This window comes from Anas acuta, chromosome 5 (assembly GCF_963932015.1).
Source record: "Anas acuta chromosome 5, bAnaAcu1.1, whole genome shotgun sequence".
NCBI classification, from domain to species: domain Eukaryota; kingdom Metazoa; phylum Chordata; class Aves; order Anseriformes; family Anatidae; genus Anas; species Anas acuta.
Window position 1 is genome coordinate 65,403,175 of NC_088983.1, and position 27,392 is coordinate 65,430,566.

A 27,392-nucleotide genomic window follows, 5' to 3' on the forward strand; every position below is an offset into this window, starting at 1 on the left:
AAAAATTTCTTATACATAATCAGAGGTCTTGGGGATTTGCAGTCCCTGTGTATGTCGCTGCTACCTTTTCCCCCTTCTATCATAGAATCATAGAAGGGTTTGGGTCAGAAGGAACCTTGAAAGCCATCCAGTTCCAACCCCCTGCCATGGGCAGGAACACCTCCCACCAGAACTTGTTATTCAAAGCCCCATCCAACCTGGTCTTGAACGCTTCCAGGGATGGGACATCTACAGCTCCTTTGGGCAGCGTGTTCCAGTGCCTCAGCCCTCTGAGTGAAGAATTTCTTCTTAACATCTCATCTAAATCTCCCTTCTTTTAGCTTAAAACCATTCCTGCTCATCCTATCACTACGTGACTTTGTAAAAAGTCTCTCCAGCTTTCTTGTAGGCCCTCTTTAAGTACTGGTAGGCCTCTATAAAGCATCCCTGGAGTCTTTTCTTCTTCAGGCTAAACAATTCCATGTCTCTCGGACTGTTTTCTTACGGGAGGTGCTCGAGCCCTCTGTTCATCCTTGTGGCCCTCCTCTGGACCACTCCAACAGCTCCATGTCCTTGTGCTGGGGCCTCCTGAGCTGAAACAGCACTCCAAATGGGGTCTCCTAAGAGCAGAGCAGAGGGGGAGAATCACCTCCATAGACCTTCTGGCTATGCTTCATTGTCAGAACAATGTAAAAATGTCTAGAGACACTGCAGTTGAGAGGGTCCTGGAATGTCACTTAGTCTGTTCCGCTTTGTACGTGCATATAGGCTCTTTGGGTGTGTTTTGTGATTAAAAATAAGTCTTCCAGTCTGAAGGGTCACAGGCTTATCTAGTAACTATATGTATGAAGTACTGCTCTAGTTATGGGTAAATAGTCTTTCCCTAATTTTAATCTGTTTATTAATGTTCGAAGAAATCATGTTTATTGCAAAACTTGTATGGACTTTTACCATCTATTTCTAATCTTCACATTTAGAAGCCTGTGTTCTCAAGCTTGTGTCAATGCTTTCATGGTAGAAAATGTAATCAGAAATTCTGTGTGGTGGGTTGAGCTATCCTGTGCATGTTCATGTAAATGAAAATCTCCAAAATTGCACTTCAGCTTCTGAATGAGGATATAATGATTGGGACCTTGTGCAAGTCCTCAGAAAGTTAAAACATCATGCAGTTTAATTGTATGATGTAATCATTTGTTCAGTTAACTTTTTACCCACCAAAGAAGGCTTCCTCACTTCCTCTGTTTGCTACAGCTGGACTCCCAGTTAAAACTGATGTAACGCCTGGGCCATCAAGACTATGTTCTGGAGCAAGACGGTCCTTCTTTTGTAGGATGAAGTGCAATAGACCTTCAGTGAAAGTAGAAGACAAGGATTTTCCTTCAACCTGTTCAAAGAAGAAAGGTAACAATTACGAATTTTATTATCAAGTATAGTGGCAGTCAGGCTTTTTTGTATATAACTGTTCCCTTGCGGTGGTTAAGGTTTTTATACATATTGAGCAGCATCAATGTTTCTTCATAAGATGTTATGTGAACTAAGTATTGGTCTGTTACTTTTCTCTCTTGATACTGTTTCCATTTTTTCCTGTTTAACATATTGGATTAGCATATAGAGCCAAATTCTCCCCTCTGCTCTCTTGAAATTGTTGCTGGCAGTTTGTGCTGATGGTTCTGGTGTGGTTAATGCATCTTCAGAAGCCAAACATTACATTCATGCTTAATGTTCTAGCCCATGTCTCCAGTAAAGAGAAGCTGTTTTTCTGCTCCATATTTGACAAGTAATATCTGGATGGATATCCAACTTATAAAATGAATTTATTATGAGTTAATTTCTGGGTTTAGTACATTCTGAGTAGCGGAAACATAGTATTTCTACACCAGAAGTATTCGGTCATAATGTTATCTAAGGTTTGGATATTTTTTCCTCTGCAGTGTATTCTTCCAGATATATTGGAGTATATATTTTGACCACGTTTGAAAGTTTCTTCTTTTGAGTACTTCAGAGAAGCATTTTTTATTAGTTAAACTTGTATCATACTTCAGTGCTCATCCCTGAGTAAATCACTTTATGCAGTTAGGCACAAGGATTTCTTCTGTGAAAGTCTCCTTTCTTGCAGTTAAAAGGCCTGCTCAGTGCTGAGGAGTATCAGGTCTTTCAGATATGGGCTGTATTATTTGTCATTGTGAATCTTAGTCTTCTCCATGCACAGCTTATCCTCTGTACACCCAAGCAGTGCATTTTCTGCCAGCCAATTTTTTTTTGTAGGAGATTCATGTTAAGTTGATGAAGGTGTCATATTTATTAATATATCAATTTCTTCAAACAATCCTTTATTAACATAATATATTTTCAAACAACCTTTTATTAACATTACATTAGCATCCTTTGCTGAAATAAGATGTGATGCAATTTCTACTTAAAGATGATCAAGAGATGTTAGTCTGAACGATGTGATGTTTCAGTATAAACAATGATTTTGTAGAGAGAACTTGTACATGGATGTAGCTCAAATAAGCTGCATTGAAACAGGAGTGCTGAAAAAGCCCTTAGTGAGCAGTGTCACAAATATCCTGGGTAAGAGAGGAACTGTACATGTGTTTTAGCAGAACTGAGAGATGAGTTTTCCAAAAGCAGCATCTATGGCCTAACTGTTTTGTTGTTTTTTTTTTTTTTTTCTTTTTACAGTGGACCGCAAAAGCTTTTGCACTATCCATAGTACAGGTTATTTAAAAAGCTGGCCACCAACAAAAGTGGGACTAGATGAAGATAATGAACCAGATAATGAGGGTTGTAATTTAAGCTGTCTTGTTGCAATTGGACGGCTGCATCCTCATGTAGTACCACAGCCGGTCAACGGTGAGATCAGGGTGAAACCTACAGAATATGTTTCTCGACATGCGATAGATGGAAAGTTTGTTTTTGTAGATCAGAGGTAAGAATACTTGTAATTTCCACAATACATCATTCTAATACTGATTTGCTGATAGTGTGATATTTAGAGAAGTGTAACTACTATTGGAAAAAAAGTTCTTTTCAGCTTTTTTCTAAAACCCAACTGCAAATTATTTTGGCTTTTGAGATCCAGCTCAAAGCTACTACTATGTATTTATTAGGTTTTACTGATTAAATAACAAAAGCTCCAAAACTATTTTTTACTAGACAGAATAATCCAAGTATCATTTCTGACTGTTCATTAGGAATATGTGTATATATGTAATCTTCAGAAGAATATGCTATCCTATTTTTTAACTGGGCTTTGTAATTACAACATTTTGTTGTTTGCAATCTTTTGCAAATGCTACATGGGTAAGTTATCACACAGGCTGCATTAAGCTTTGGTAGTATATACATTTATCTACTTGGACATACTCTGCTGAATTAATACTTCTGTATATGATCTTATGTATTTTTAAGAAAGAAAGCTTTCCATAAGCTTTACTTTTGGAAAAGATTTGAGAACTCAGACCGATGTGGTATCTTCTTTCAAACATCAGTTTTATTATCTATTTATTTATTAAGGCTAATTTTTATATTTGAAAAAGAAATTGCTTGAATTTTCTTACCTACTAAAGAGACATGACCTGAACCTTCCTTCAAAATAACTGGGAAAAGGGAAAAGGGGTGGTTGAAGGATGGTAATGGGGAGGGGACGGGTTGTTTGGGGGGAGTGTTTTTGTTTCACTTCCTTGCAAAGATGGGTTGAGACTGCCAAGCGGAGACTGTTTCACTGAGTCTGTGGCTTAGGCCCAATTACTTAAAATGTAAAAAAAGACCAGGCTCCAAACTCTGCCAGAATCTGCCTGCTGGAATTTGTGTCTGGGGTGTGTCTGGTGTCTGCTGATTTTTAGTGGACTTTGAGAGGAAGTAGAGCTGATTGTCTTGAGGAAAAAGTACAGTAAGTAGAACCTTTGTTAATGGTGTCTGTCTGGTTGGGGTGTTTGTTTTTTTTTTCTCATTTGTTTTTAATTTGGTAGCAAGCTTTTTGAAATACTAGCTCTTCTGCAGCAGTACTTACAGCTGGTGGTCACTGTGGGAGCTTTGAAAATACTCATAGCCTTTCTGTTGTTCACAAAGTGTGCCAAGCTGTCATGCCAAGGTATGGTAGTTTATGAACTCTGTTTTTGAAAGATCAAACATGTTATCCTGATGGATATTGAAGTCTTTCCAAAATAATGATTCAGAAAACGTTGACGACTTGGATTCAAACGTGTATACTCTTGTTTGTTTTCCATCTGAATGCTAAATCTGAATCCTTTTTGTTGTACTTTAAGTCCATTATAACTAGGTGAACAGATTATATCTGGTTTTTTTGCTGTTCTAATGTTCCTTTGAGATGGGAGTCACAAGCGTAATGAAATGTCTTTCTTGTGAGGGTAGGAAGGGAGTTAAGTTCAATCTTTCCTCAGGTGGTAGTTTCTGGATGTTCTTGTTGCTGGCCTCTGGAGTGCCTGCTTCAACTGCATCTTTCCTGAAGTCAGGTTCTGAAATTACTAGGGCTCAGTAGTTTCTTGTTCTCCGTCCATGCCAGCAGCTCCTGGAATGCTACCAGAGAGTCTGATCAAGAGTCCCTGACTTTCCTGTACTGCAGGTGTGTTTAGTTGTACAATTTTCTGATGAGGAAGAAAATAAGTTGGCTTTGTGTCTGCTTTTGATGAAACAAAAAAATAGTTGTATTTGCTTCATGCTTCTGTTTGATTTAAACCAGATGTATAGTAGGTTTCTTAATGCTTCTTTAGGAAAATTGTTAACCTTTTCATATGGGCCTGGTTGATGGTTTGTTGTTTGCTTCTTTTGTTTGTTTTTTGTCCAACTCTTAAGGGTTGTAACTAGGGGAGAAAATGCTTCTGAAACACTTGTTACACTAAAATAATAACTTGTACTTTTCCCATCTTCAGAATGTGTTTCAGTAAGCTATCATTAATACTTCAACTTGAAAATATATACATATATTTTTTTTCCTTTTTTTTCTTTCTTTACCTTCCTTCCCTCCCCTACCTCCTTTCCCTTGTCGTTCCCAAGGGCAACAGCCATCCTGGCTTACTTACCCCAGGAACTTCTAGGTACTTCATGTTATGAATATTTTCATCAAGATGATATAGGACATCTTGCAGAATGTCATAGACAAGGTACAATTATGAATAATTCAGTAAAGAAATTTTGTATAAATAATGTGAATAGTTTTGATTTAAGAGAACTATGCAAACTGTAAAAGATTTGGGTATCTTTGTAAATGCTTTAGTTGAGATCATTGTTCTGTATGTGCCAAATGTCTTAGACTTCCACGGATTTATTTGTGAATATTTAAGGCTCACATTGGGTAAGGGGGTTGACTACATTTTTCTCCAGGGATGAGAGGGAGGAATTAAGTGAATTGAGTTTTCTGTGACATTGCTCATATAATCGTGCTGCCTCTTCCACACAAAGTTACTTTCTGTCTGGTTTTAGTTTTGCAGACAAGAGAAAAAATTACAACTAACTGCTATAAGTTTAAAATAAAAGATGGGTCTTTTATTACATTGAGGAGTCGCTGGTTCAGTTTCATGAACCCTTGGACCAAAGAAGTGGAATACATCGTCTCAACAAATACAGTTGTTTCGTAAGTATTTCTCACTAAGTAGATTTATGTAAATACTGATTGTTTTGCACTGTTTTCAGGTAATATTTCACATATATATATGCATGTGTTCTGTGTGGCAATAGGTGTCTTCTCCAAGTAACACCCTGGAGAAAAAAAGAAGAGCTGCATATGTGAGGGGAGGGAAATTAGTTTAATAATTGCAAGATGGGCTAAATAGTGTTTATTAAAGCTGGAAGAAATAAAAGTATTTTCTTTCACTGGGAAAACCAGGGGTTTCATCTTTGTAGGGACTTAAGGGAGATGCATTTCTTTGCTTTGGAAGGAATTCCCCTCCACTTTTTTTTCCCCGTTTGAAGATTTTGTACAGCTGCTGTGCCTTCACAGTGGAATTAACTTGCAGAGAAAATTGTCTTAAAGATGCTGTTTGGGTTCTGCATTGCATACTTCTGAATTTTAACATAGTGTTTTATTTCTGTTGTTTATCTAGCCTTGGTGTCAGTCATAGTGCTTCTTTCATAGAGGTGATAGTGACTCACGAGCTACTTAAACCCTGAAGCATTCCATTGTGACACACTGGCAGAGTGACTGTTCCACAGGGCTTTTTAGCACTGATTATTCTAATTCTTGAAATCCACAGCACCAGCGTTCTTGATAGTGGAGACGCGGCCTTTCCACAGCTTGCAGCTTCTCCACATAGCATGGACAGTATGCTTCAGGCTGGAGAAGGTAATTGCCAATCATTTCCTTGCAGTCCAGTAGTCATGCATAGTTAGCAGCACAGATTTGTTGAAGTCTTACACTTAGAATTTTACTAATATCCTAAAGAATAATATGGCTTAGGGAAAAAGAAGTGCTAATGCAGTTCTTGTCCTGTTGAACTTAAATACCAACTTTGTCTATAGCTGATCAAAGAGAGGTGGATGAGCCAGATAAAAGAAATAAGTCTAGGGTTGAACGGGTGATTTAAAGGAAAAATGTTTGCCTTCCAGTTCTGTGGTCAGTGCCTATGACCACTCAGTGTTGCTGGATCATAAACATAGGTTAGCTGTTCAGCTTATAACCTCTGTTACCTTTGTTTGACTTTTTGTCAAGACATGAAGACTGACATCTAGTAATTGTCATGTCATTTCTACCATTGCTGAAGATGACTAAAATATCTTTTATAACAGGTGGTGTGCGACATAATGTGGAAGGGAGCTTGATTTAATAACCAAGTGTTACTGGAGCAGGATTGAATTCAGGAAGAGTAGGAGGATGCAATTGCAGCCCATGAATGAAGGACTGGGGAGGAAAGATGATGATAGTACTTACACTTTCCAGAACTGGGAACCATTGCTTTTAGAGACCTTGCTTACTAGATACTACTTTTATCAGCTATGCACTTACAGCCATAGAACAAGGATATTGTGCTTGTCTGGAATTACTTCTTAAGTTGTATACAAATGCTTAGCAAAACAGTGCAAAACTTCAGCAGACTTGTTTTTTTTAGTTATCTCTCTTCTGAAAAATGAGGTTCAGTAAGTGAACTATGGAGGAGGAATGGTAGCAAAGCACGGAGCAGTTAGCAGTGTGGTAGGAAGAGAGGCTGCTATGTTGGTATGAGGGCTAGTTATCAAATTTAGAATTATGGCAGTAATACTAGTGTACAGGCCTTTCGAGAATGGAAAAAATATAAAATAAACCATTCTAAACTTAATTCTTGCCACAATACTGACTTTGAGATGAAACCAGACATAGAGTATTGTTATACTGACAGTTCTTGTCCCCAGAAAAATAAAGTTGATTGAGTAAAGCTTAATTTCAAGTGGTTCTGGTTCTGCTAAGGATTTGATGAGCTTTTAGGTGAACCTTCTTGCCTCCTGATGGGTCAGAGCTTTAAAAAGATACTGAAGGTTGCTGTTGTTAAGTATAAATTTCTAAAAGATGACAATTATCTGTTATGCGTAAACAATACTATGTGGCTTTCTTCCCCTTTCAGAATGGCATCTTTTCTTTACTGTGCCTTGGAATAGATCAGGCTCCTTCCTATCTACCTCTTAAGTATTGTGCAAGCGTAAAGAAACAATGAACTTCTAACTGTTCAGACCTCACTTTTTCCCCCCTTCTTAGATACTTGCAGTTACCTGCAGAGGCTTAATTTATGTTCATCAGGTGACTCAGATCTATTCTGTATTGTCTGTGGTGGCAAGTTCTTAACACAAAGCAAAAAATAAACATGGCTGGAGATGAGCCTATTCAGCTACAGAATAAAGCAGCTGTGATGAGCTATTCTTTACTATGTCTGGACTAGAGGTACTACCAGGTGCTTGAAACAGCCAGATTTGTATAGGTGTACCTAGATGTCTAAGATAGACAGCATAGCTCAAAGTCAGAGCTTTCCATATATTTAAGGATACTCAATAGTTATTGGAATTGAAAGTAAATAAAGCTTAGGTAGTTCTGACAAGCTGTGGGACCTTTGCATGCCTAAATACCAATGCTATTTGGAATACAGGTGCAAACTTTTATCTCACTTCAGAAACCTACTTGTTTCAGGTGGCCCAAAAAGGACCCATCCTACTGTCCCTGGCATTCCAGGTGGAACAAGAGCTGGGGCAGGAAAAATAGGGAGGATGATTGCTGAAGAGATCATGGAGATTCACAGGTGAGAGAAAATGGTATGAAGAAAGAAGAAAATCAGCATTGTTCTTTAAAAGGAAGTAAGGAGGTTTTTCTTCAAACTAAATAAATAATGATACAATTGCATTGTATAAGTAGACATCTACAGCTACCTATACAGAATATCTGAGGCTGTTTTCATTTTATTTCAAGACACCTGGTTATTTCTAGTCCTTTGGCAGCTGTTAACTATTTTCAAAGCTGCATTCTGTTCAGCTTTCCCAGGGGAACTCTGCCAAGGATAAAATTCCCAAGTCTAATTGCTTTTCTTTGTAATTATCCCACCTTCATTTAGTCTGGGAATTTGTCGGTTCTATAATGAATACATTATTTATTAATAAAAATATATATACATATATTAACTATTTTACATGTCCAGCATACTTCTGTAGCAGTAGCCTATTTAACGAGTCTAGGGCAGTGGAACTGAGCTCACATTCTTAACTGATAGAAACTGAAGTGTAACACAAAAAAATTAGGTTTTCCTCAGTATCCAACACCTTTCTCTTGTTCCATCTCTGTGAAGGCTGTACAGGAACAAGTAAGGGAGAAGGAAGGTAGCATGAGAAACAGCTTAAGTTTGTAGACTGAGCAAGCTGGGCCACTTATCCACAGGTTTTATCTAGCTGCAAATAAAAATTTACTGCTGCTGATTTGAATAATGTTGAAAATTGAGGAAACTAAAAATGAAGTGCATGCTTTTAAACACTGTATGCCTGATATTAAGATTGGCGTTTGAAACTCTGAGTCTCTGGAACCTAAGTCTCAAAGCCCCTGGTAGATTCATTCCGTGTTACCCATACAATAGGATAAGAGGATCATCACCGTCTAGCTGTGGTTCAAGTCCACTGAACATTACGAGCACACCACCACCTGATACATCCTCCCCAGGAAACAAGAAGGTAAGAACAATCTGTACAGTCTTGTAGCAGTAGTGACACACAAATCGTGTTATAGAATTATGGTGTTGAACTTTTAACTGCTTGGCTGAAAAAGTTTGACAGCAGGTCAAAGTATTCTTGGAGAGGGTGGGAGGAAAATCCTGTTACAGTAGTCTGTAAAGTGCAGAGACCAACAGTTCTTAAGCACTGACAGCTTTGGAAATCCACATGCTCTTTACTTTTTAAAAAAAACAAACAAAAACCAAACGAACAAAAAAAACAACACAGCTGTAGGGAAACAGCTCTCTTCATGTCTCTTGATCCTCCACTCTTTCACACCACGTACCGGTGAACACTGGAATTGCTATCATTTGAGCACTGATGATGCTCAAATGAATTTCAAGTTATACTGTACTGCTGTAGCACAAAATATGACAATTAGATACTTCACTGTGTACTGACATTTTATTTTTAAATCAATTCTATGTATCGTGCTGCCTTCTAAGATCACTTAAGTAGCGTTCAAATACCATTGCTAACACTTAACCTCCAAAGCACTTATACTGTCTGCATTTAAGTCATCTAGTAAATTGCTACTTATAGATGCCATATTCAAAGCTGGAAGAGCACTTATCAAAAGCTTTATTCTGTGCATTCACACACTGCTTCAGATTTAACTTTTTTTTTTCCCAGAAATTGTGATGACTATACATAAGAATTGCTTGACTGGAGCATATAATCAACACTAAATATTTCCATTTCTGGCCTTGTACTTGAAAATAAAACTTGAAGTTGGAACAAACTGAGTTGTAGTTCTAGGAACAATCATTCATGCTCCTTCTGCCCAAGAATAAGTCACCATCACGTATAGCAGGCTACTGCAACGTAATGGAATAATGGAAAATACACGTAGATATATGGTATTTCTTATAGTATACTCCCTCAATATTTTGCCTTACAATACTTAGTTTGCTATAAAGAACACACATTCCAGATGATTCTGCCCTCAGAAGGAAGCTCAAAACTACACCCTTTCTAGTGTGTGCCTATCCAGGCAGTTCAAAACTACAGTTCAAGTATTCCTTTACTATTTATTTAAAAAGCCCAGAGAAGGCATTTCCGCCTGGTGTGAGCTCTGGTGTACGCGGTAGTGCTGTGCTGCTCTGTACCAAAAAAAATTAAGACTTAAAATCTGGGAGCAATATTCAGCTCATGCAGTCTCCCTCTACCTAGGAGGATTGTACTCTTAAAACTGAGAATCTTAATTGGCAATACTTTACATGCACTGTATTTGTAAATTCAAAAACATTCTGTAGTTAGCTGTGATTACTCTTACTTGTAGATGGAATATTTACAATGATAATGCCCAGAAATCCTTTCAGGACTTTTTCTGGCAATTTTTCAGAAGTTTAGCATGTAGTGCTGACTTCCCCCCACCAGAAAGAAACAGATCTACTGTCTGATAAGTTTGTAGACAAGGCAGAGGAAGGTAGTTCCTAGTTTACAATTAGTCTGATTAGCCTTTAGGTGCTAGTTGTTTTCTTTTTTCTTTCAGGAAATCCATCCTTCCTATATTAAAAATCCTAATCCAAAACAGTTGGGACTTAATGCAACATTTCATGCTGTTTCATGGTTTCTGTTTTCTCAGATCCTGAATGGTGGCACTCCAGACATTTCTTCAGCTGGGTTACTATCTGGGCAAATCCAAGACAGCTCTGGTTACCCATATTCTGACAACTCCTCTATTCTTGGTAAGTGAAGTCATACACAAATGCACCCAAGTATCAGCTAACTACACAGACAACTGTAACAACATGATGGCTGTTAGAGATGGCCTGTTTCTTACCAGCTGCGGTACATACCCTACCACTTTGTTCACCTTAAGGGGGTAGCTACAAGGAGTATCCTGGCACTGTGCTTTGCTAGCTTACTTTGTATTACCATTTTTGAAGCAGCAGTTGGATACCTTTCTTTTCTTGCTGACCTGGTATGAATTAGCTGAATGCCTGACCTGCTTTTTGTGAGTACTTTTACATAACTAGAGATGAGAAGGAAGGCTTACGGACCTGAGAAGTGCTCTGGCATGCGGGTGTCAGTTGTATCCCTGAAACTCTGCTTATCAAACATGTTAATACTCCCCACATAGTTGAGCCTGGTCAGGTATCATACTTCAAGTCATATGGCAAGTGACTGTAGCAAGCGCACACAAAAAAACAACTTTTGACAACTTACTGCCTTTATATTTACAGGGGAGAACTCGCATATAGGCATTGACATGATTGACAACGATCAAGGATCAAGCAGCCCTAGCAATGATGAAGCAGCAATGGCAGTAATCATGAGCCTTCTTGAAGCAGATGCAGGTCTTGGTGGCCCTGTGGATTTTAGTGATTTGCCATGGCCCTTGTAAGTGGTGCACCTTGCTTCAACATCCAAATATCAAAGTGCATTTATTGGTGGAGTTCTACAGTCTGTGAAGCTTGTTGGATTGAGAAGCTTTTATGTATGAATTTCATAAAAGCCATATCAGAATGCAATTCATTCTACCACATGTAACTTCAGACAAAGTGGAATAACCCGCTACAGTGTTGTGTTGATTTGGTTAGCTGTGTATAGCTTGCAATACCTGTATATTTTGGATTATGTTGTTTGATTTTTTTTTTAAATCACTGTGCAACTCACTGGGATGAGTGGTAGCTTTTATATGCAAATGACCATTTCAGATGTATGGTGTGTTTTTACACTGCAAAACAGTCCCCATGTGGATATTTCTTATACTAATTGTACCATAAAGCTGTTTATTCTTTCTTGTAAGAATCCTTTACTATAAATATTGTTGAAGTGTAACGTACTAGACAGTTCAATATTTTTAAAATAAATGTTTCCCTTGTTCTAAGATGGAGCATTTACTTTGATAAATAAATTTGATAGAACCCTGCTGAAGATGGATGCTAGCAGCAGTTGCCTATTTATCAATTCTTTAGCTTTGGAGGAAAAAGGTAAGAAAAACAATGCCTTACATGCACTTACAGCATTTTGTCACTATGATAAATTTTACAGAGAAGCTATTACTTGTCAATTACTATTTCAACCAAGAGAAAAACTTAAAAGAATAAGGTGAATTAAGACAGTCTGATAGTGCAACAGATTTCTTTTTAATTTTAGGTAATACCTGTTTTTCACTAAGGTGGTTAATATTAAGTGATCTCCAACCACCCTGAGGGAAAAAAAGCACTTTCAAAACTCACTGTATACATAATCTCATTCACAGATAATTCAAACCCATTAAAATAATGGAAATTTTATTTGCATGAAAAACTTGTTTACAATCATCAATAAATGAAGAATGAACCATTTGCATTTTCCTATTTCATGACACTTACGAAAAATTTAGTAAATAAATATTTGTGAACATATTAAGGTAAGGCAAAATTTAAGATAAAGCCCCTATCCCTCGTTCACAGCTTTTGAACATGGCTCACACTGCAAATAAGTGAAAAAAATTCACTGAAGAACAAGATGTTACATGGGTAATTGAATCATGTCCTCAATCCAAAAACCCAATGGTAAGTAGTTTTGTGCTCAGCCATATACAATAACTTTAAAAGGGTCAACCTGTTCAGAGCAAAACTATTTACAATTAATACTTTTGATAGAAGCACTTCGTTAGTATTGTGCAATACTTTTATAAAAATGGCTTGAAATTCCATTTATCAACCATTTGTAAAGTGCTACTATCAATTCCAATTCTGCATGCTAACCCCAGTGTAACAATACTGAAGTACACTAGCCACCAGTATCCCATTGTTTTCAATGGGCTTAAGAGTGAGGACAGTCCAGTGTACAAATAACCAATGTCACAAACCTACTGGTAAACAAATACATGTATGTAACCGTAACTCCTGGATGTTTTAATCTGTACTCTCTCAAAATAATCAGATACTCCCCCTGGACTTCTAAAAGGTCCATACTGCAATATCCTAAACACTGTTACACAATGGAGAAAACTGGAATTGCAGTGTAATATGAATTGAGTACAGAGTCACTTTAAAGTAGCATGCTTTTGTTTTCGTAACAGTCTAGATCAGAGGAGGGGGTTTTGTCCTTCAGTATCCATCTCACTGTTACTAGGTGGAGGATGAATAGGCAGAATATCCAACTCATCTACTTGGGGGGTAGGATGCATTACCACAAGCTGGTCCTGGGGTATATCTGCTGCCGCTGCTGCTAAATTTGTGATAGATTTGCTTTTCACACACTGAAAGTCAACATGCCGACTCTTTCCTTCCTCCTTCTCCCATGACATCCGTATAAATGGCCTTTGGACATAGTTGTAAATCACCTCTGGCCTTCCACCTGGTCGCTTTTTCACTTTCTCTTTGTATGTAGGGTAACCTACGATACAGAGTACAGCGTAAGTTAACATTTCCTGTACTGTCTGGTTCGGGGTTTTCTTTCACACTCACAAAAAGCAGTATGTGGAAACAATGAAAGTTAGCAGTTGTTACTATCAGCATCCTGCATGGAAACATTCAATTGTGTTGTTCTTAATGTTATCTAAGCAGGGACAACATAGAGACAGAGGCTAAAATACCACAGAAACTGTAACGAAAGAGATTAACGCTATTGATAATGTCGATGTTGTCATAAGACAACTCCAAATTTTACAGGCAATGCCAGTTGCTTTTTCTTTGGACCAAAAGTGTCAGACTGTTTTTAATATACTAATCTGGAAAGCAAGAAACAAGACCTCAAACATAGAGAGCAGTGTTGCTCATCTGTGGTTTAAATTCGCAAGCAGAATCTTAGCACTTTCATCTCACATTCAGCCCAATTCCTGCAGTTCAGAAAATACATAGTTTTAAACCAATTAACAATTCTGGTTATGCTATGTTCATTCATGTCATCTCTCCCCCCCTGCCCTAAGTAATTTTCATTACTAGGAAGTTGCATATTACTGTGGGGTACTAGCATTACAATTTAGTTAAATAGTTGCTCTTCATCTAAAATAAAAAAAAAATGCCAGCAGAAATAAGCTGGTGTTAGCCAGTGTTACAGACAAAAACAGTTCTTGTTTAGTTTAATGGCATGTCAGTCTGAAGGCTTGCACTCTGTTCAGCTGAACTTATTTTTAAAGATTGCAAGCTGTTAAAGCATTTGCTTTTGGTTGGCAAGTTACAAATGTAACCATGACAACTTGGTAAGTGAATGCAAAAAGTCCTTCAAATTACAAACACCAGATTTTTAAATATTTGGGCCAACAATCAGGAAGAAAATGAAATACAGAGCAACCCAGTTGTTATATTCACAATAAAAATCTAAGACAACTAACTGTAGTTGTTTTTTGCCAGGCCAAAGCTGAAACTTTACAGATCAGCATCCTGAATTTACAGGACTTTTATTTCAGATTAGTATTTCTTTGCACCTTAGTGATCCGTTTGATAGGTTTGTATTTCCTGAAAACATCTACCTACAACTTAATTTTTTTTCATTTCAAGCCCTGAAAAAAGCACCAGGCCAAGAACAGAACAAAGCTGTAAAAATGCACCGTGACTCAAAGTACAGTAAGAACAGAGAACATTCTGCATGAAAAATAAAGGGAAAAGACATTAAATGCAGCTGTAAGACAGGAGAAACCACCTAAATTACTCTGTAAGCAGTCTAGCAGATAAATATTACAGGCTCATGACTGATCTGCAATCAGGTTTTCCAGCTGGACCAGTTGCTTATTAGGTACCACTCCCCCAGCCATTTTATCATCTAGCCTCAATATGAAAGATGAATCACTGTTTCTTTAACTATACAGATGATCATCAGGTAAATACAACAAACCTGCTTCCCAAAGAGTTAGTTTGTAAGCAATACTTTTCTTACCTTCAATGCCCAGTCGGATCTTCTTGAGTCCTCTTTCCTTCAAAACAGATTTGGCCACATCTCTATTTTCAATGTATTTGAAGAATCGATACAACTTTGTGCTGTAAATAACTAAAAATATATTTTAATTAGGAATAATTGTATTAAAAGATTATATTTCTAATCCTACAAACAATAAGATCTCATTGCCCTGCTCTACTCGTGTAATTCTATTTCAGAATGAAGGGGAGAGACTTAAAAACTCCTTAAAATATCCAAAACAGAAATCAGAGAAAAGTAGCCAAAGGCACTGTGAAACTTGTTGGTTTTGTGTTTTATGTTTTTTCCCCCTATTAATTTATCCTGTTTCATACACTTTTTTTTTTTGCTGGATTTAGGAATATAGTAAGACAATTCACCAACCACATTGTATACTCTATACTCTCAGGCCCCTCCACAGAAAAGGACTTCTCCCCCAACCCCTCCAGATGGAATTTCTGCAGATATTTTAGTTGGGCCGCGCATTTTAGGTGGGGCTGTAGGTTAGCATCCTCCATACAGTTTAAAAGAGACTTCTAATAAGATCTTAAGCTATCCGAGTACTAAGGGTACTTCAAGCTCCTACATTCCCCCCAAAACTGAATTTTGAGTTTTCACATTAAAGAGATTTCTAGCAGCAAGGACACCATACATCCAGGTAAGAACACAGTTCACAGTGCTTTAACTGATCTATAGATGTAATTCTTACACTTCAAAATATTGACACCCCTCCCCCCCCCAGTTGCTCTCACACAATGACTCCTACCCATCTTTCTGAGAACTTTCTGAAAAAGTATTTCTTTCTCCCCTCATTGACTGGTATTAAAAGTTATCTCCTCTTTTTAATTAGACTTGAACATAGCATGCAACATATGCTTGAACAAAGGAAAAAAGTAAGAAAACTTTTGTGAAGCATTAAAGATTTTGTAAAGACTTTGTTAACAGTGCTTATGTGTAAATAAGTTGAATGAACACGTTGACTACTACTACCATAGAGGTGGCTTGGTGGAAACAGTGAAAATAAGCTTACTTTGTGAATACTCCTCTCCCATTTGTGGAGGATACTCTTCATCCCAGTCAACAACATCATCATCTGTCAGCACAACAATGTGGCACTCCCTCTCACCACTTTGGGCACTGGCTACCATTAATGGGAGAATCATTTCCTCTAGATAAAACTCAAATTGTTTGCGAGCACCATCATTTGACAATTCATGCATGAGAGCACCTGGAACAAAATTTTAAATAGCAGACATTTTAAAGATCGGTAAAGAAATGAAAGCAGGAGCAAGGAACACAGCAGTTCTGTTTACTGTGTATTATTTACTGCAGACATCTGTAAAGACACTGTTAGTTTATTAGTTTGTGTAAGATCAGAACTTTTTGAAATTTTTACCAAAAGTTCAAACTGATTGGATTATCCTGCAGATATTAACATTCTGTTGGGTAAACACTGGCATGACTTCACATAGACCTCCTTAATGTTTTCACTACCACTAAACATTTGATAATTATATGCAAGACTCTTGGGCTTCATAAAAGGAAACACTATTTCAGCCAGTTGTTAAGGAGAAGCACATGCAACCCACTTTTCATAAGAATTAGCTTAAAACTAAAGCCTCTCAAAATCCTCCTAGTATCGCCTGTGAAATCCTTCTAAGGGCAAGGTGCACTGAATGTGACTCAGCAGCCAACACGCCGTGAGGTTGCATGTTATCACTGGGCACTACACAAATAACACGAGATCCCAGGAACCAAAGACACACCAGTTCATTTTAAACATTGGCCAAAGCTTTGCCTGTGTTCAGGAAGAAACAAGCTGGACAGTTGCTACATGCTCAGATGAGCCTTACATCTTCATCAAAGCTGTAGTTAAGCTAGCAACACAGCTTAATTCTCATAAGCAAGGAGGTAACTAACTTACCCTCTCTTCTGCAAAAGGATACTATTTAACATTACTGTATTTGTACTGCAAATGAATCAAAGAAGTTTAAACTTGTTAACCTTCCATACCACCCACCATAACAGAAAAATATTTCAATATCTGATATCCAAATATCTAAACCGTTATTCTTCACAAGCTGCACATCCATCACCTTTAGAGCCCTATTATGTAAGAGAGATAATAGGAGATTGTATCTTGCTCATGTAGTATCAGACATGTTCCTTACTTTACTAAAGGATACAATTCAGAATTAATCCATGTTTAGTCTTAAGTCTAAACATGTAAGTCATTTTTTTTATTTTTATTTTTTTTAAGTTCCATACTTACTGAGATCTCTGCATTTAATGGTACTATACTCAAAAGAGATACAGAGATAGTCACATGCTTCTCTCAATTCAGGAATTGATATCCCATCAGGACAGCGTATCACTCCAGTCTTGTAGTAATCCTGAAGTCATGCAGCAAACAAGCAAGCACAAATCACTTAAACATCTACTGACAAATACATTTCAGCCTCAAAAAACAAATTATTTCTCCACAATAAAGCCCCGTAAAAAGAAACATACAACTTAATGAATATTATTGTCCTCAAATTCATCAAGTTACTCAGATAGCTGCTTTCAGAGCAGTAAGCTGTGGTTAAAGCAATTGTTTAAGCAAAAACTATTAATAGAAATCATTTTGGTGCATGTATGATGATTTTTATATATATACACTTCACTCAGCTGTTGCTGTTCTACTTCCACTGACGAAGCAGTATAGCATCTCTATTTCTTTACGTAGACATGTAATATGTAAGGGGACATTTTCTTCTGAGACTGAAGTTTGCTTTTCTCCTGTGGCCTGAAGTAAGTTAACTTCCAGTATTGTATTTTAGCTAATTTTATCACAAGAAGGAATGAATAGAATACATCTGAACTAGGTGAACTAGATGCATAGAAGGTAATTAGATTTCTGACAGTCTGTATTTTTTTTTAAAATCGGTTTTAAGTATTCACCCTAGCTGTCACATGCATGTACCTAAAAAAACCTAAGAGTGTTTTCATGTCAAACAACTTCCCCCTCTTGAGAACAATACATAAAGTGTTTGTTCCATCCAATAAGTCCAGATACGTAAGTAAGACTAAATCAAGAAATTTCTTAATACTTACAGTGCTTGTGCTAACAATACTTTTAGTACCTGCCTTTTTTCACTCCATAAAAACTCACCAGAATAGCACGAAACACGGTAGACCCAATTCCTTCAGCAACTTCATACTCTCCTTTTTCATTAGGACGTGTGAAGTTATGTTCTCTGCCTGATCCAAACATCCTGATCAAAAATAAGTAGTTAGTTATGTTACTATGTCTTTGCTATGCTTTTTTTTTTTGTGAATCTGTGAAGTTAAACATCAGAAACTGCACTCAAAAAGCAAGGAATAAAACCAGCCTATTTATGTACATACAGTTTGGTTTGTAATTAGCAAGACTACTAGAAAATAGAAAGCTCAGTGGAATTCTGGAAGGAGTAGCTTTCTTCAGCATTAACTTGCCAATATCATTTGATCATAAGAGTAGTCAGAGCAAGCCACTTCCTGACAGTTCCAGAGGCTGTGGGAGAAACCCCAAAAAAGCCTTTTTGTCCATTTGTGGTAGGTGTTGCAGTAGACCAGACTCTGTTGTGGAATTCTATTTAAAAACACCTGAAGTAACTTAAGAAATAGAACCAAGTGTTCAAGCCCATGCAACTCACTACAGTTTAATTTAAGGTATTTAGTTAATTCCAAAATTAAAAATAACATTCTGATAGAAGATGAACAAATAGATAAAACAAATTCACTTTTTTCACTTAATGATTTGACATGCATTTTCTGACCACTTTTCAAGCCAAGAAACATTTTGGAAAACAGCAGTCTAACAGGATACAGGCTTGAGGCAAAGAATATGTTCCTATTTTAGTTACTTTTACCTCCTAGTGCACTTTAGTTAAGCAGTTCCTGCTCAGTATCCTGTGAACTGACACTGGGGAAGAGTGGGTTTATAAATAACTTGCATTTTAGAACACTATTTCCACATTTTTATTAACCTACTTGTGAATTAGCAGAAGATAAAATAAGCTTGTTCCTTGAACCAGTCCCCAAGGGAGAATAACAGCAATACATGCACAGAAAAATCTACTATATTAGCCAGCACTACTTCCTCACACACACACAGAGCTTTGGCTGCACATGAAAAGAGATACTGTTTCAACACATGCTGATACACCACCAATTTGTTAGTCTGTATAGTTTTTGTGTGTGTGTATATACACACAGGCACATTGTAAGTATGCAAAAGCCTTCCATAATTATTTAATGATTGCTTCAACTTATTTCCCTTTATTTTTTTTATACAGAACAGCTTTTTTGTCTCTCTATAACTCTTCCCTCAACTTTCCACAAAACAGGGAACAAGGTACCATTTATCCCACATAGGGGTTTTAAACAAAGCATGAAGTTAGTTCATTGTATATACTACCTGTGCCTTGACAAGTAGCTTCATATATACATAATTAAAATATGATTATATCCTTTTGGACTGAGAAACATCCAAAATGCTTGCTTTTTTTTTTTTTTTTAATAAAAAAGCCAAATCTAACGCAACACAGGCAAAACAAGTCTTTCTTGCTGCAAGTTTGTAAGCATTGCTCTCTACATCTGGATAATGTGAAAACAGTCAGTATCCAAGCAAGTAAAGTATAGAATCTTCTCCCATGTAAACATGTTAATAAGTAGCTCATCATAGATTTTTTAAACATTAGTTCTCTTTGCTGAGAGACTCTGACGTGTTATACCGACAATACTCATTTGATATTCCCCTTTCTTAAAAGCATTTCAGAAGATAAATCTGTTGAGCTTGAATACTGTGCAGATAAGCCCATTAAAAAAAAAAAAAAACTTCAAGTTTTCCTCCTTGCTGCTTTTGAAAAAAGTTATATGTTCATGACTTTGTTTTATGAAACAACTAGGTTTAAAAACAGATAGCATGAGGCAGACTCAATACAGAAGTGATACCCGGAAAGACAGAAGGAAACGAGTATCATTCTCATATGAAATGTTAATTTACTTATGATATCTCTAGGCAATATACATCCACTGACATCCCCACCAAGCAGAGAACTTTCATCTCTTTTTTCACTTAAAGACCTTTACAAATGTATAGTATCAAGTGTTAGAAGATCAGCTGAAGCAATGAGTTCAACTGCCATTTAGTTTTAGTACCTTTAAAAAACACACATACAAAATGACTCTCACCTATAGTTAGACATTAAGGAGAGGAAAAAAAGATACAAACCTGCCCAACATTGTATTAGGCTGTGCAGTGAAAATAGAAGGATCCACAACAAATCTGGTGTTGTCCACTATCAGTGTTACCCGTTCAGAAGTTCTTACATTCCGAGCTCCTTCTTTTCCATTTTCATATACAAACACCATTTCTCCACCAGCCTTGCAGCTCCCATCTGAACTTGACTGGCTACTGTTTCTGCTGCTGTTTGCCATGCTAACAGTGGAACCATTAGGTGAAGTCTTTTGAGGACGAGGGCTGCTTGGTCGAGATGAACTGTGATCCTTTTCTCGATCTTAAGAGGGGAAAAGGTGGGTGGAGAAAAACAAAAACCAAGAATTATAACTTCACATAAGCACTAAGCAGTTTGTATCTTTCCAGGGACATAACATGCCAAACTGATAAAAACTCAGTTAAAGCTATTCTAGTTAAAGAAGCCATCAAAAATTGCTACTGTCTAGATATGAGAACACAAAGTTTCTACTACTTGGTGATGACAGAATGGTTTGGGTTGGAAGGGATCTTTGAAGATCATTTAAAGTCCAGCCCTCCTGCCACAGCCAGGGACATCTTTCACTTGATCAGGTTGCCCAAAGCTCCACGGAACCTGACCACAAACTCTTCCAACAATGAGATATCTGAAACTTCTCTGGGCAATTTATTTTACTGCTTCACCATCCTCAGTGTGTTTTCATGTGTGTGTGTGTGTGTGTGTGTGTGTGTGTATTCTTCCTTATATTCAATCTAAATCTTCCAACTTCAAGTCATTACCATCTTGTCCTGTCACTATGGGCCTTGGTAAAATGTCTCCCCCCGTATTTCTTTTAAATTTCCTTTATGTATTAAAATGCTGCAAATACGGTCTCCCTGGAACCTTCTCTTCTCCAGGCTAGACAATTCCAGCTCTCTCAGCTGAACCCACTCTAACAGCTCCACATGTTTCTTGTGCTTGCAGCCCCATAGCTGAATACAGGACTCCAGGTGGGACTTCACAAGGGCGGAGTAGTAGGGGAGAAACCCCTTGACCTGCTAGCCATGCTTATCTTAAGGCAGCCCAGGATACAATCAGTTTTCTGAGCTGCGAGCACACACTGCCAGCTCACATCCAATTTTTTACCACCTGTATTCCCAAGAACTTCTCCGGAGGGCTGCTCTCAATCAATGTATTACCCATACGGTACTGATATCAGCGATTGCCCCAACCCAGCTGGTAGGATCTTGCAGTTGACATTGCTGAACCTCACAAAGTTCACATCAAACCACCTTGTCTCCCCAAACTCTTGACAAGAAAATTTTTGCATTCCAGTATTGAAAAAGCAAATCAACATAGTATTGGAGCTATGCATTGCAGTTTCTGTTTAGTGCTATAGGTTAAAGAAACAAATCAGGTTTTGTCACTTCATTAAAAAAAAAAAACAAAACCTCTCTACTTCTATGTAGTCAAACCCTACCAAATAAACCAGAAATTTAGTCTATTCTTTTCTTAGGAAAACTAGATCAGATCATTCTTGAGATTCAAATTAAATACAGTCATAACTTTTATGTATTCCTACATGATGTTCTAGCAGAAAATGGTACTGCCAGCCCACGGCACATCTAAGAAATCTGAATGTTGTGGCATCAACAAAAATAATGCTTTTTATTGTATTTCTTTAACAAAACAGTAATTAAGCGTAAAAAACATTAATCCTGAAACATTATACATATGAACACACCAGAATGGTACTGTCTTGTTGGTGAAGTAACATTCCTGATGCATGGAGTGAGCTGAGATTCTGTCCTTTCATGGGATGAGTCACGAGATCTGTCACTTGATCTGCGTCTGTCCCTTGATCTCTCATGTCCACCACTTGCCCCATGGAGGCTCATTTTTGTACAGTCTATTCCTTTAGCAACACGAGATGAGGTGCTGAAAACAGAAGAAAAATGTTCAGCATTTCAAAGTTTCAGAACCATTTTACATTTAAATTCTAAAGGCATCCAGAACATGTACATAGAGTGTAAATTGTGAAGATTAATATTCACATCCATTTTCTTTCTTTGCTGTACTCATATTGACATTTGCAAATGTAAACAATGGTCTGGAACATCACGACAACAACAAGAATTAGCTGGTTATTGCTCCATGACCTACGAAGAGAGATGCTGCTTGATCAGATGAGACTACCTGCAAACCTGCAATCACAAAAATCCCTTCCAGAAGAGGTTACTCAAATACAACTGAATATTTTATTTAACAATAAGAGCCAAAATTAAGTGCTCTAATCAAACAATGAAATCAAAAGTTAGGGGTCAGTTTTTTCAATAAAACCTGGTTTGGAAAACATTTCTCAGAGCACAGGCTCTTAGTATTGAGTTAGCTTTTTTCCTCCCATTGCAACTTGCCCTTTTTAAAGTAGACCAGCCTTTAACTAGTTAATACGTCAAGACACACCAGCCAGAAGTTTACCAGCCAGGAGTTTCTGTGCATTCTTTTTTTGAATTTTCAGTTACTCTTTGAAGGAGCAGTAACAAGTGATCACAACTAATACAGCAAACATACAAATTATATTGTTAAAGCTAAGACCTACAGCACTGTCAGTAACAAGCAGGACATTTTTTTTAAACTAGCAGATTTTAATTTAATGGTTTAAGATGTTTTTGTTTGTTTTGAGACTGTGAAAATGTTATGTTACATTCCCTATATTAAGATACTGATTCTATTTTGTAATTAATTAAACCTATCAATAAAACCTCTCAGTTTCAAGGTTCACTACTCTCAGAAACTACCTAAAAATTTAATAGCATTTTGCAAAAGCTATTGCTGAATTTTATATATGCCTTTCCTTTGTACTCTTAAATATGATTTCCTATCAGCAGAGCACAGACATCTGTGTCTTTGTACCCCACCAGAATTCCTAAATCACTTCCTTCGCTATCTGCCTTTCAAGCACAGACGTGACAATGTTCCTCATTTATGGGGCATATGCTTAACTGAGAGAAACTTTCCCAAAACCTCCGGTACTGGGCAACTGAGAGAGAAATGCAGGCAGCTACAAGATTTGACAGGCAAAGACAAATCATCATTTCCCACAGGATCCTCAATGTTCCACTTGCCTGCAGCCTGTGAATCACACCATTTACCAAAAGACCTTAAACATGATTGCTAGGAATGCTGTAGCATTCAAGAACATGAAGAGGTAAGAATAAGGCCCTAGCTAAGAAGAAATTTTTACCAGTATGAACAAGCAAGCTGAGCAGAATATTCTATTTTTAATAGAATAATTTTGTTTCTAAAGTCGCTTTGAAGTAGGACTAGTCCAAAAAGTAAGCATCGAACTCAACATATTTTAGCTTTGTGTTTCAGTGACTGATAAGAGGAAGAACATAAATGAGAACAAAAAACCTGTAACAGATCTTCATTTTACACCGGTGCTAAAAATGGCCCAAAATGAGTATTAACACAATGCAATGAATAAGAAATATACCTCTCAGCTGAGGAACACAAGCTTCCTCCCACACCAATTGAGGGAAAGAGCTTGATAAAGCAAATTTGGTGCAGACAGAATGTACTGCAATACTGTTTCCTGCCAAGCTTAAAATATGTTGCACTAAGACATGCATCTCTAAGATGAAAAGTCAGCCAAAGGTCTATTGAATAAGGCAAAACAACTGCAAGACTTGCTCATAGCTGGAAGTGTTCAGATTTTACAGTCTAAGAATTAAGATCCAAACATGAAAATGTTTGGATCTTAATTTAATTTTAATTAAATTAAGTTTAATTTTCAAATTAAAATAGTATTTTTCACAGGACCTACAACACTATTTTGAGTATATAAAGATGTATTTCAGCACAGCTAATCCATTTCCTTACTTGTTTTGTTCCTTTAAATTCTGTATTATGAAAACAAAATGTACAGAAGTTTGCAAGGGTAAAATCTGCTAACCTCCCTTTCAAGGACCATCAACAATTCAGGAAAATCTTTGCACCTTTCTTTCATATTTACTAAAGCATACAGAAGCTAACCATTTAAATAGGTATGAAATATGACTCCAAAGCATCAGAAATGAAGGACTGTAGCTTATAATTAAAATGTAACATGAACCCAAAGTCCGAATGCTGTTTATATATGATTAATTAATAATTACACTACAGCTAAACTTCAAAAGAAATAGTCACACACTTAGGAAAATTCCATCTCACCTACACCGATGGGGTCAGAGCACGATGCGCAGATACAAACCAGCTACCACACTTGTACCCAGCAGTACTGCGGAGAGTATCTCAGCAAACCCTGACAGAGCCTTTTGTAACAGTGCATTTTGATCCTAGTCCCAGTATTTTTAACCATGCTGTGAGGAACCTGAGTTTTGCAGGTGCCAGATTTTATAGCATCTAAGTGCATGCCTCTGTTTCTCTGCAGCTGAAGTGCTCTAGTTTCTTTAAGGGACATATGCTAGAAAATGAAACCAAACCGCTGTAAGGACAGGTAAGCCTACCATGCATTTTGGCAGAGCTGCCACGAACCACCCTTTAACAGAGATGACAATTGGAATGTGTTTCTTAATCCAGAAAAATATGTGAAGACACATTCCCCTCAAATTGGTGATTCAGAGTGCACGTTACAGTGGGATAAGCCCAGGTTAATAATCTCTTGGCAGGAGCTACGAAGAACAGGTGCTGCAGGAAGTGGCACTGACTCAGTCGGCTTCACGCTTCTTCCTCGTCCATGGTTGCGCAAGGGACTAAGCTGGTGGCCACTGTCAGCCACAGCCCCGTGCTAAGCCTGGCACAAGCCTGGACACAGCACCTGCTGCTGCCCCCAGCTCCGTGGCAGAGGCTGTGAGCCAGGAGGGCAGGACCCTCTCACCTACCCAGTCATTTCTGAGCCTGGCAGAGTAGCAAAGACTGTTGAAGAAGAGTTTTTGAGATGCAGCCGGACACGCCTTCCATGCTGCCCATGTCTCCCTTTAACGTACAGGTTAGTGCTGACTGTGAGCTAGCACATTACCCGCTAGCCAGGAGAACGCCATGCAGAATGCAAGGCTTTCGAGATCCAAGCAGTCTGGTTCGAGACATCACTGAACCATGAATCTCCCTCCACTCATCTTAATAACAGCCATTTTCAATGTCAGTCTTAAATCTCATCACTGTTGAATCACAGTACACAGGAAGAATTAAATTAAATGCATTTCTTTGATCCACTGGAGACACATGTGACAAAAATTTGAAGTTCTACTTGCAGGCAGATAAATACTACCACTGAAGTACAATTTTGCTCTACAGTAAATGAGGCAACTAAACTGAGTTTAAATCTGAGCAAGGAGAATGTAAAGGAAGGTGTGGGACCTAGCATAGCAGAAGAGACACTTACTGGCTTTAATCTATGATATTTGGACTTGGAGGACCCTGTCACTGAGCAATTGTATCAGGCTGAAAAAGAAGCTACGTCTTTGCCCAATACATAGGAAGGACAACCTGTGACTTATATTTTACTATGAAGAGGCTTTAGAAGCTGCAAGCATTTAAAAAATAAGACACCAAAGCTACCAATTTCCCCCCCCCCCAGTAGAAGGGCATTTTAGCAATATCATCTCCCTCCATCCCCCCAGCAAAGCCACTTGCCCCCAACAAACTCTTTGCATCACTCCAGTGATGCAAAACTTGTTCTGAGTTATTTCATTCATTAAGTTAGACCAAAGAATTTGCTGTCTCTCCATAGTTTTAAAATATGGATTTCTGAAGCTGTTAACCAAGGCTTGCCTGTGCATTTTCTAGAAGTCCAAACCTTCATTGAAAGTCAGGCTTTCACTACAAACCTGTTGCGTACAGGCAAGCCAAAGGGGTGTTCACAAGGGAGCTGTGTTGTGTCAGCGCAGCTCCCCTTGGTGATGAGAGGGCCACCAACAAAAGCAGAGCAGCTCTACTCACAAGACCAGGCTAATGGTTAGTTAAATACCGTGGTTCATAGCTGCACTACACAGACTAGATACAACACCAGTGAACCACCAATAGAAGTGCCAGGAAGCCCCTGGTCTTATGCAGCACCTGGCTGTCACACTACTAATCTGTAATTTCAGCCTACAACAGTCAAGGGCACAGCACATTACTTCAAGCCTCTAAGAAAGTCATTATAGTCTCAGATCTCTCTTTCTCTCTAAGAATAAATACTGGCAATTTGGATCTTTCAATTAATTTCCTAGCTCATGACTAACAGCTGTGCACTGCACTGTGGAAGCTGCAGGCAGGGATGGAGGTACAAAAATTTTCTCCTGGGTGCTTAACAACATTGCATTTCATTTAAAACAGCAAGGAAAAAAAAAAAAAAAGTAAATCGACAGCCTCATTTCCTCATTCACTAAGCTGGAAAAAAATCATTACGCAAACTACCTAGTCCACTGAAGTTTATAAAGGAAAGGTTAAGATTAACTTCCTTTGTCAATTGCCTTCCGACTGGAAAGAAACCAGCCGTATGAATATCTATGCATTTAGACAACTTTCACAAATTCAACATATTACTTTTCCTGGCTCCAAAGGAACCCTGGGAGAGCAGCATTACAACCATTCAAGAACCTCAGGTCAGTAAGTGAATTTATTTCCCTCCTCAGTCACTGATAAAGGAAGCTCTGCCTTTGTAAAAAGAAAGGGCCATTTTATTTAAAAGCAGCTATCTCACAAAGAAAACCAAATAAGCCAAAGGTTTATTTAAATAAACCTATTTAATATGAAGTAAAGGAGGAGAGTACCATCAAAATGGTACATTTGTCATACTAGTATGCTTTCTATTTGTGCAGCAAGAGAAGAGCTTTTTTTTTTTTAAAAAAAAAAAATGTGAAAGCTCTTCAATTTATGATTTAATGATGCTTTGGAGTTATCTATGGACAGAGAGCTTCAGTTTGTCTTTATACATAACAACATATTGCTCTGAATATATTACTAATGATTAAAAGAAGTAATTAAACTGGATTAATTCTACTGCCAAAACAATTAGCATTTATTCCAATATAAAAAGTTTGTGTGCATCCCACTGAACACTGACAATAAACACACCTTGTCCACAGAATTATGGTGGCAAACTGATATAAAAGCCATAAAAAAGCAACCATAAAAAATAGCATAAAACTATATATAAGCGTAAAGGATGCAGCAATTGAATATTAACTAAGATTTTCAGCC

The 27,392-nt window shown here is 37.6% G+C and overlaps 2 protein-coding genes across 18 annotated transcripts in view; one reads left to right on the plus strand and one right to left on the minus strand.

Annotated features, from left to right (window-relative positions):
- The window catches only part of BMAL1 (basic helix-loop-helix ARNT like 1), a 50,449-nt gene extending 38,404 nt beyond the window's left edge, over positions 1-12,045 (plus strand). For all 15 annotated transcript variants that reach the window (XM_068685416.1, XM_068685406.1, XM_068685413.1 and 12 more), the window contains 9 exons: positions 1,231-1,380; positions 2,665-2,911; positions 4,999-5,105; positions 5,425-5,575; positions 6,195-6,283; positions 8,093-8,201; positions 9,024-9,117; positions 10,745-10,847; positions 11,346-12,045. In XM_068685416.1, coding sequence (XP_068541517.1) covers positions 1,231-1,380; positions 2,665-2,911; positions 4,999-5,105; positions 5,425-5,575; positions 6,195-6,283; positions 8,093-8,201; positions 9,024-9,117; positions 10,745-10,847; positions 11,346-11,506 — 1,211 coding nt within the window. In that variant the 3' untranslated portion in view covers positions 11,507-12,045. The remainder of the gene's footprint in view (positions 1-1,230; positions 1,381-2,664; positions 2,912-4,998; positions 5,106-5,424; positions 5,576-6,194; positions 6,284-8,092; positions 8,202-9,023; positions 9,118-10,744; positions 10,848-11,345) is intronic.
- A 336-nt stretch (positions 12,046-12,381) lies between these two features.
- Positions 12,382-27,392, minus strand: part of BTBD10 (BTB domain containing 10) — a 29,413-nt gene continuing 14,402 nt past the window's right edge. For all 3 annotated transcript variants that reach the window (XM_068685419.1, XM_068685420.1, XM_068685418.1), the window contains 7 exons: positions 21,952-22,145; positions 20,246-20,531; positions 18,143-18,245; positions 17,261-17,381; positions 16,019-16,216; positions 14,971-15,081; positions 12,382-13,491 (listed from right to left, as the gene is read on the minus strand). In XM_068685419.1, the coding sequence (XP_068541520.1) occupies positions 13,181-13,491; positions 14,971-15,081; positions 16,019-16,216; positions 17,261-17,381; positions 18,143-18,245; positions 20,246-20,531; positions 21,952-22,145 (1,324 nt within the window). In that variant the 3' untranslated portion in view covers positions 12,382-13,180. The remainder of the gene's footprint in view (positions 13,492-14,970; positions 15,082-16,018; positions 16,217-17,260; positions 17,382-18,142; positions 18,246-20,245; positions 20,532-21,951; positions 22,146-27,392) is intronic.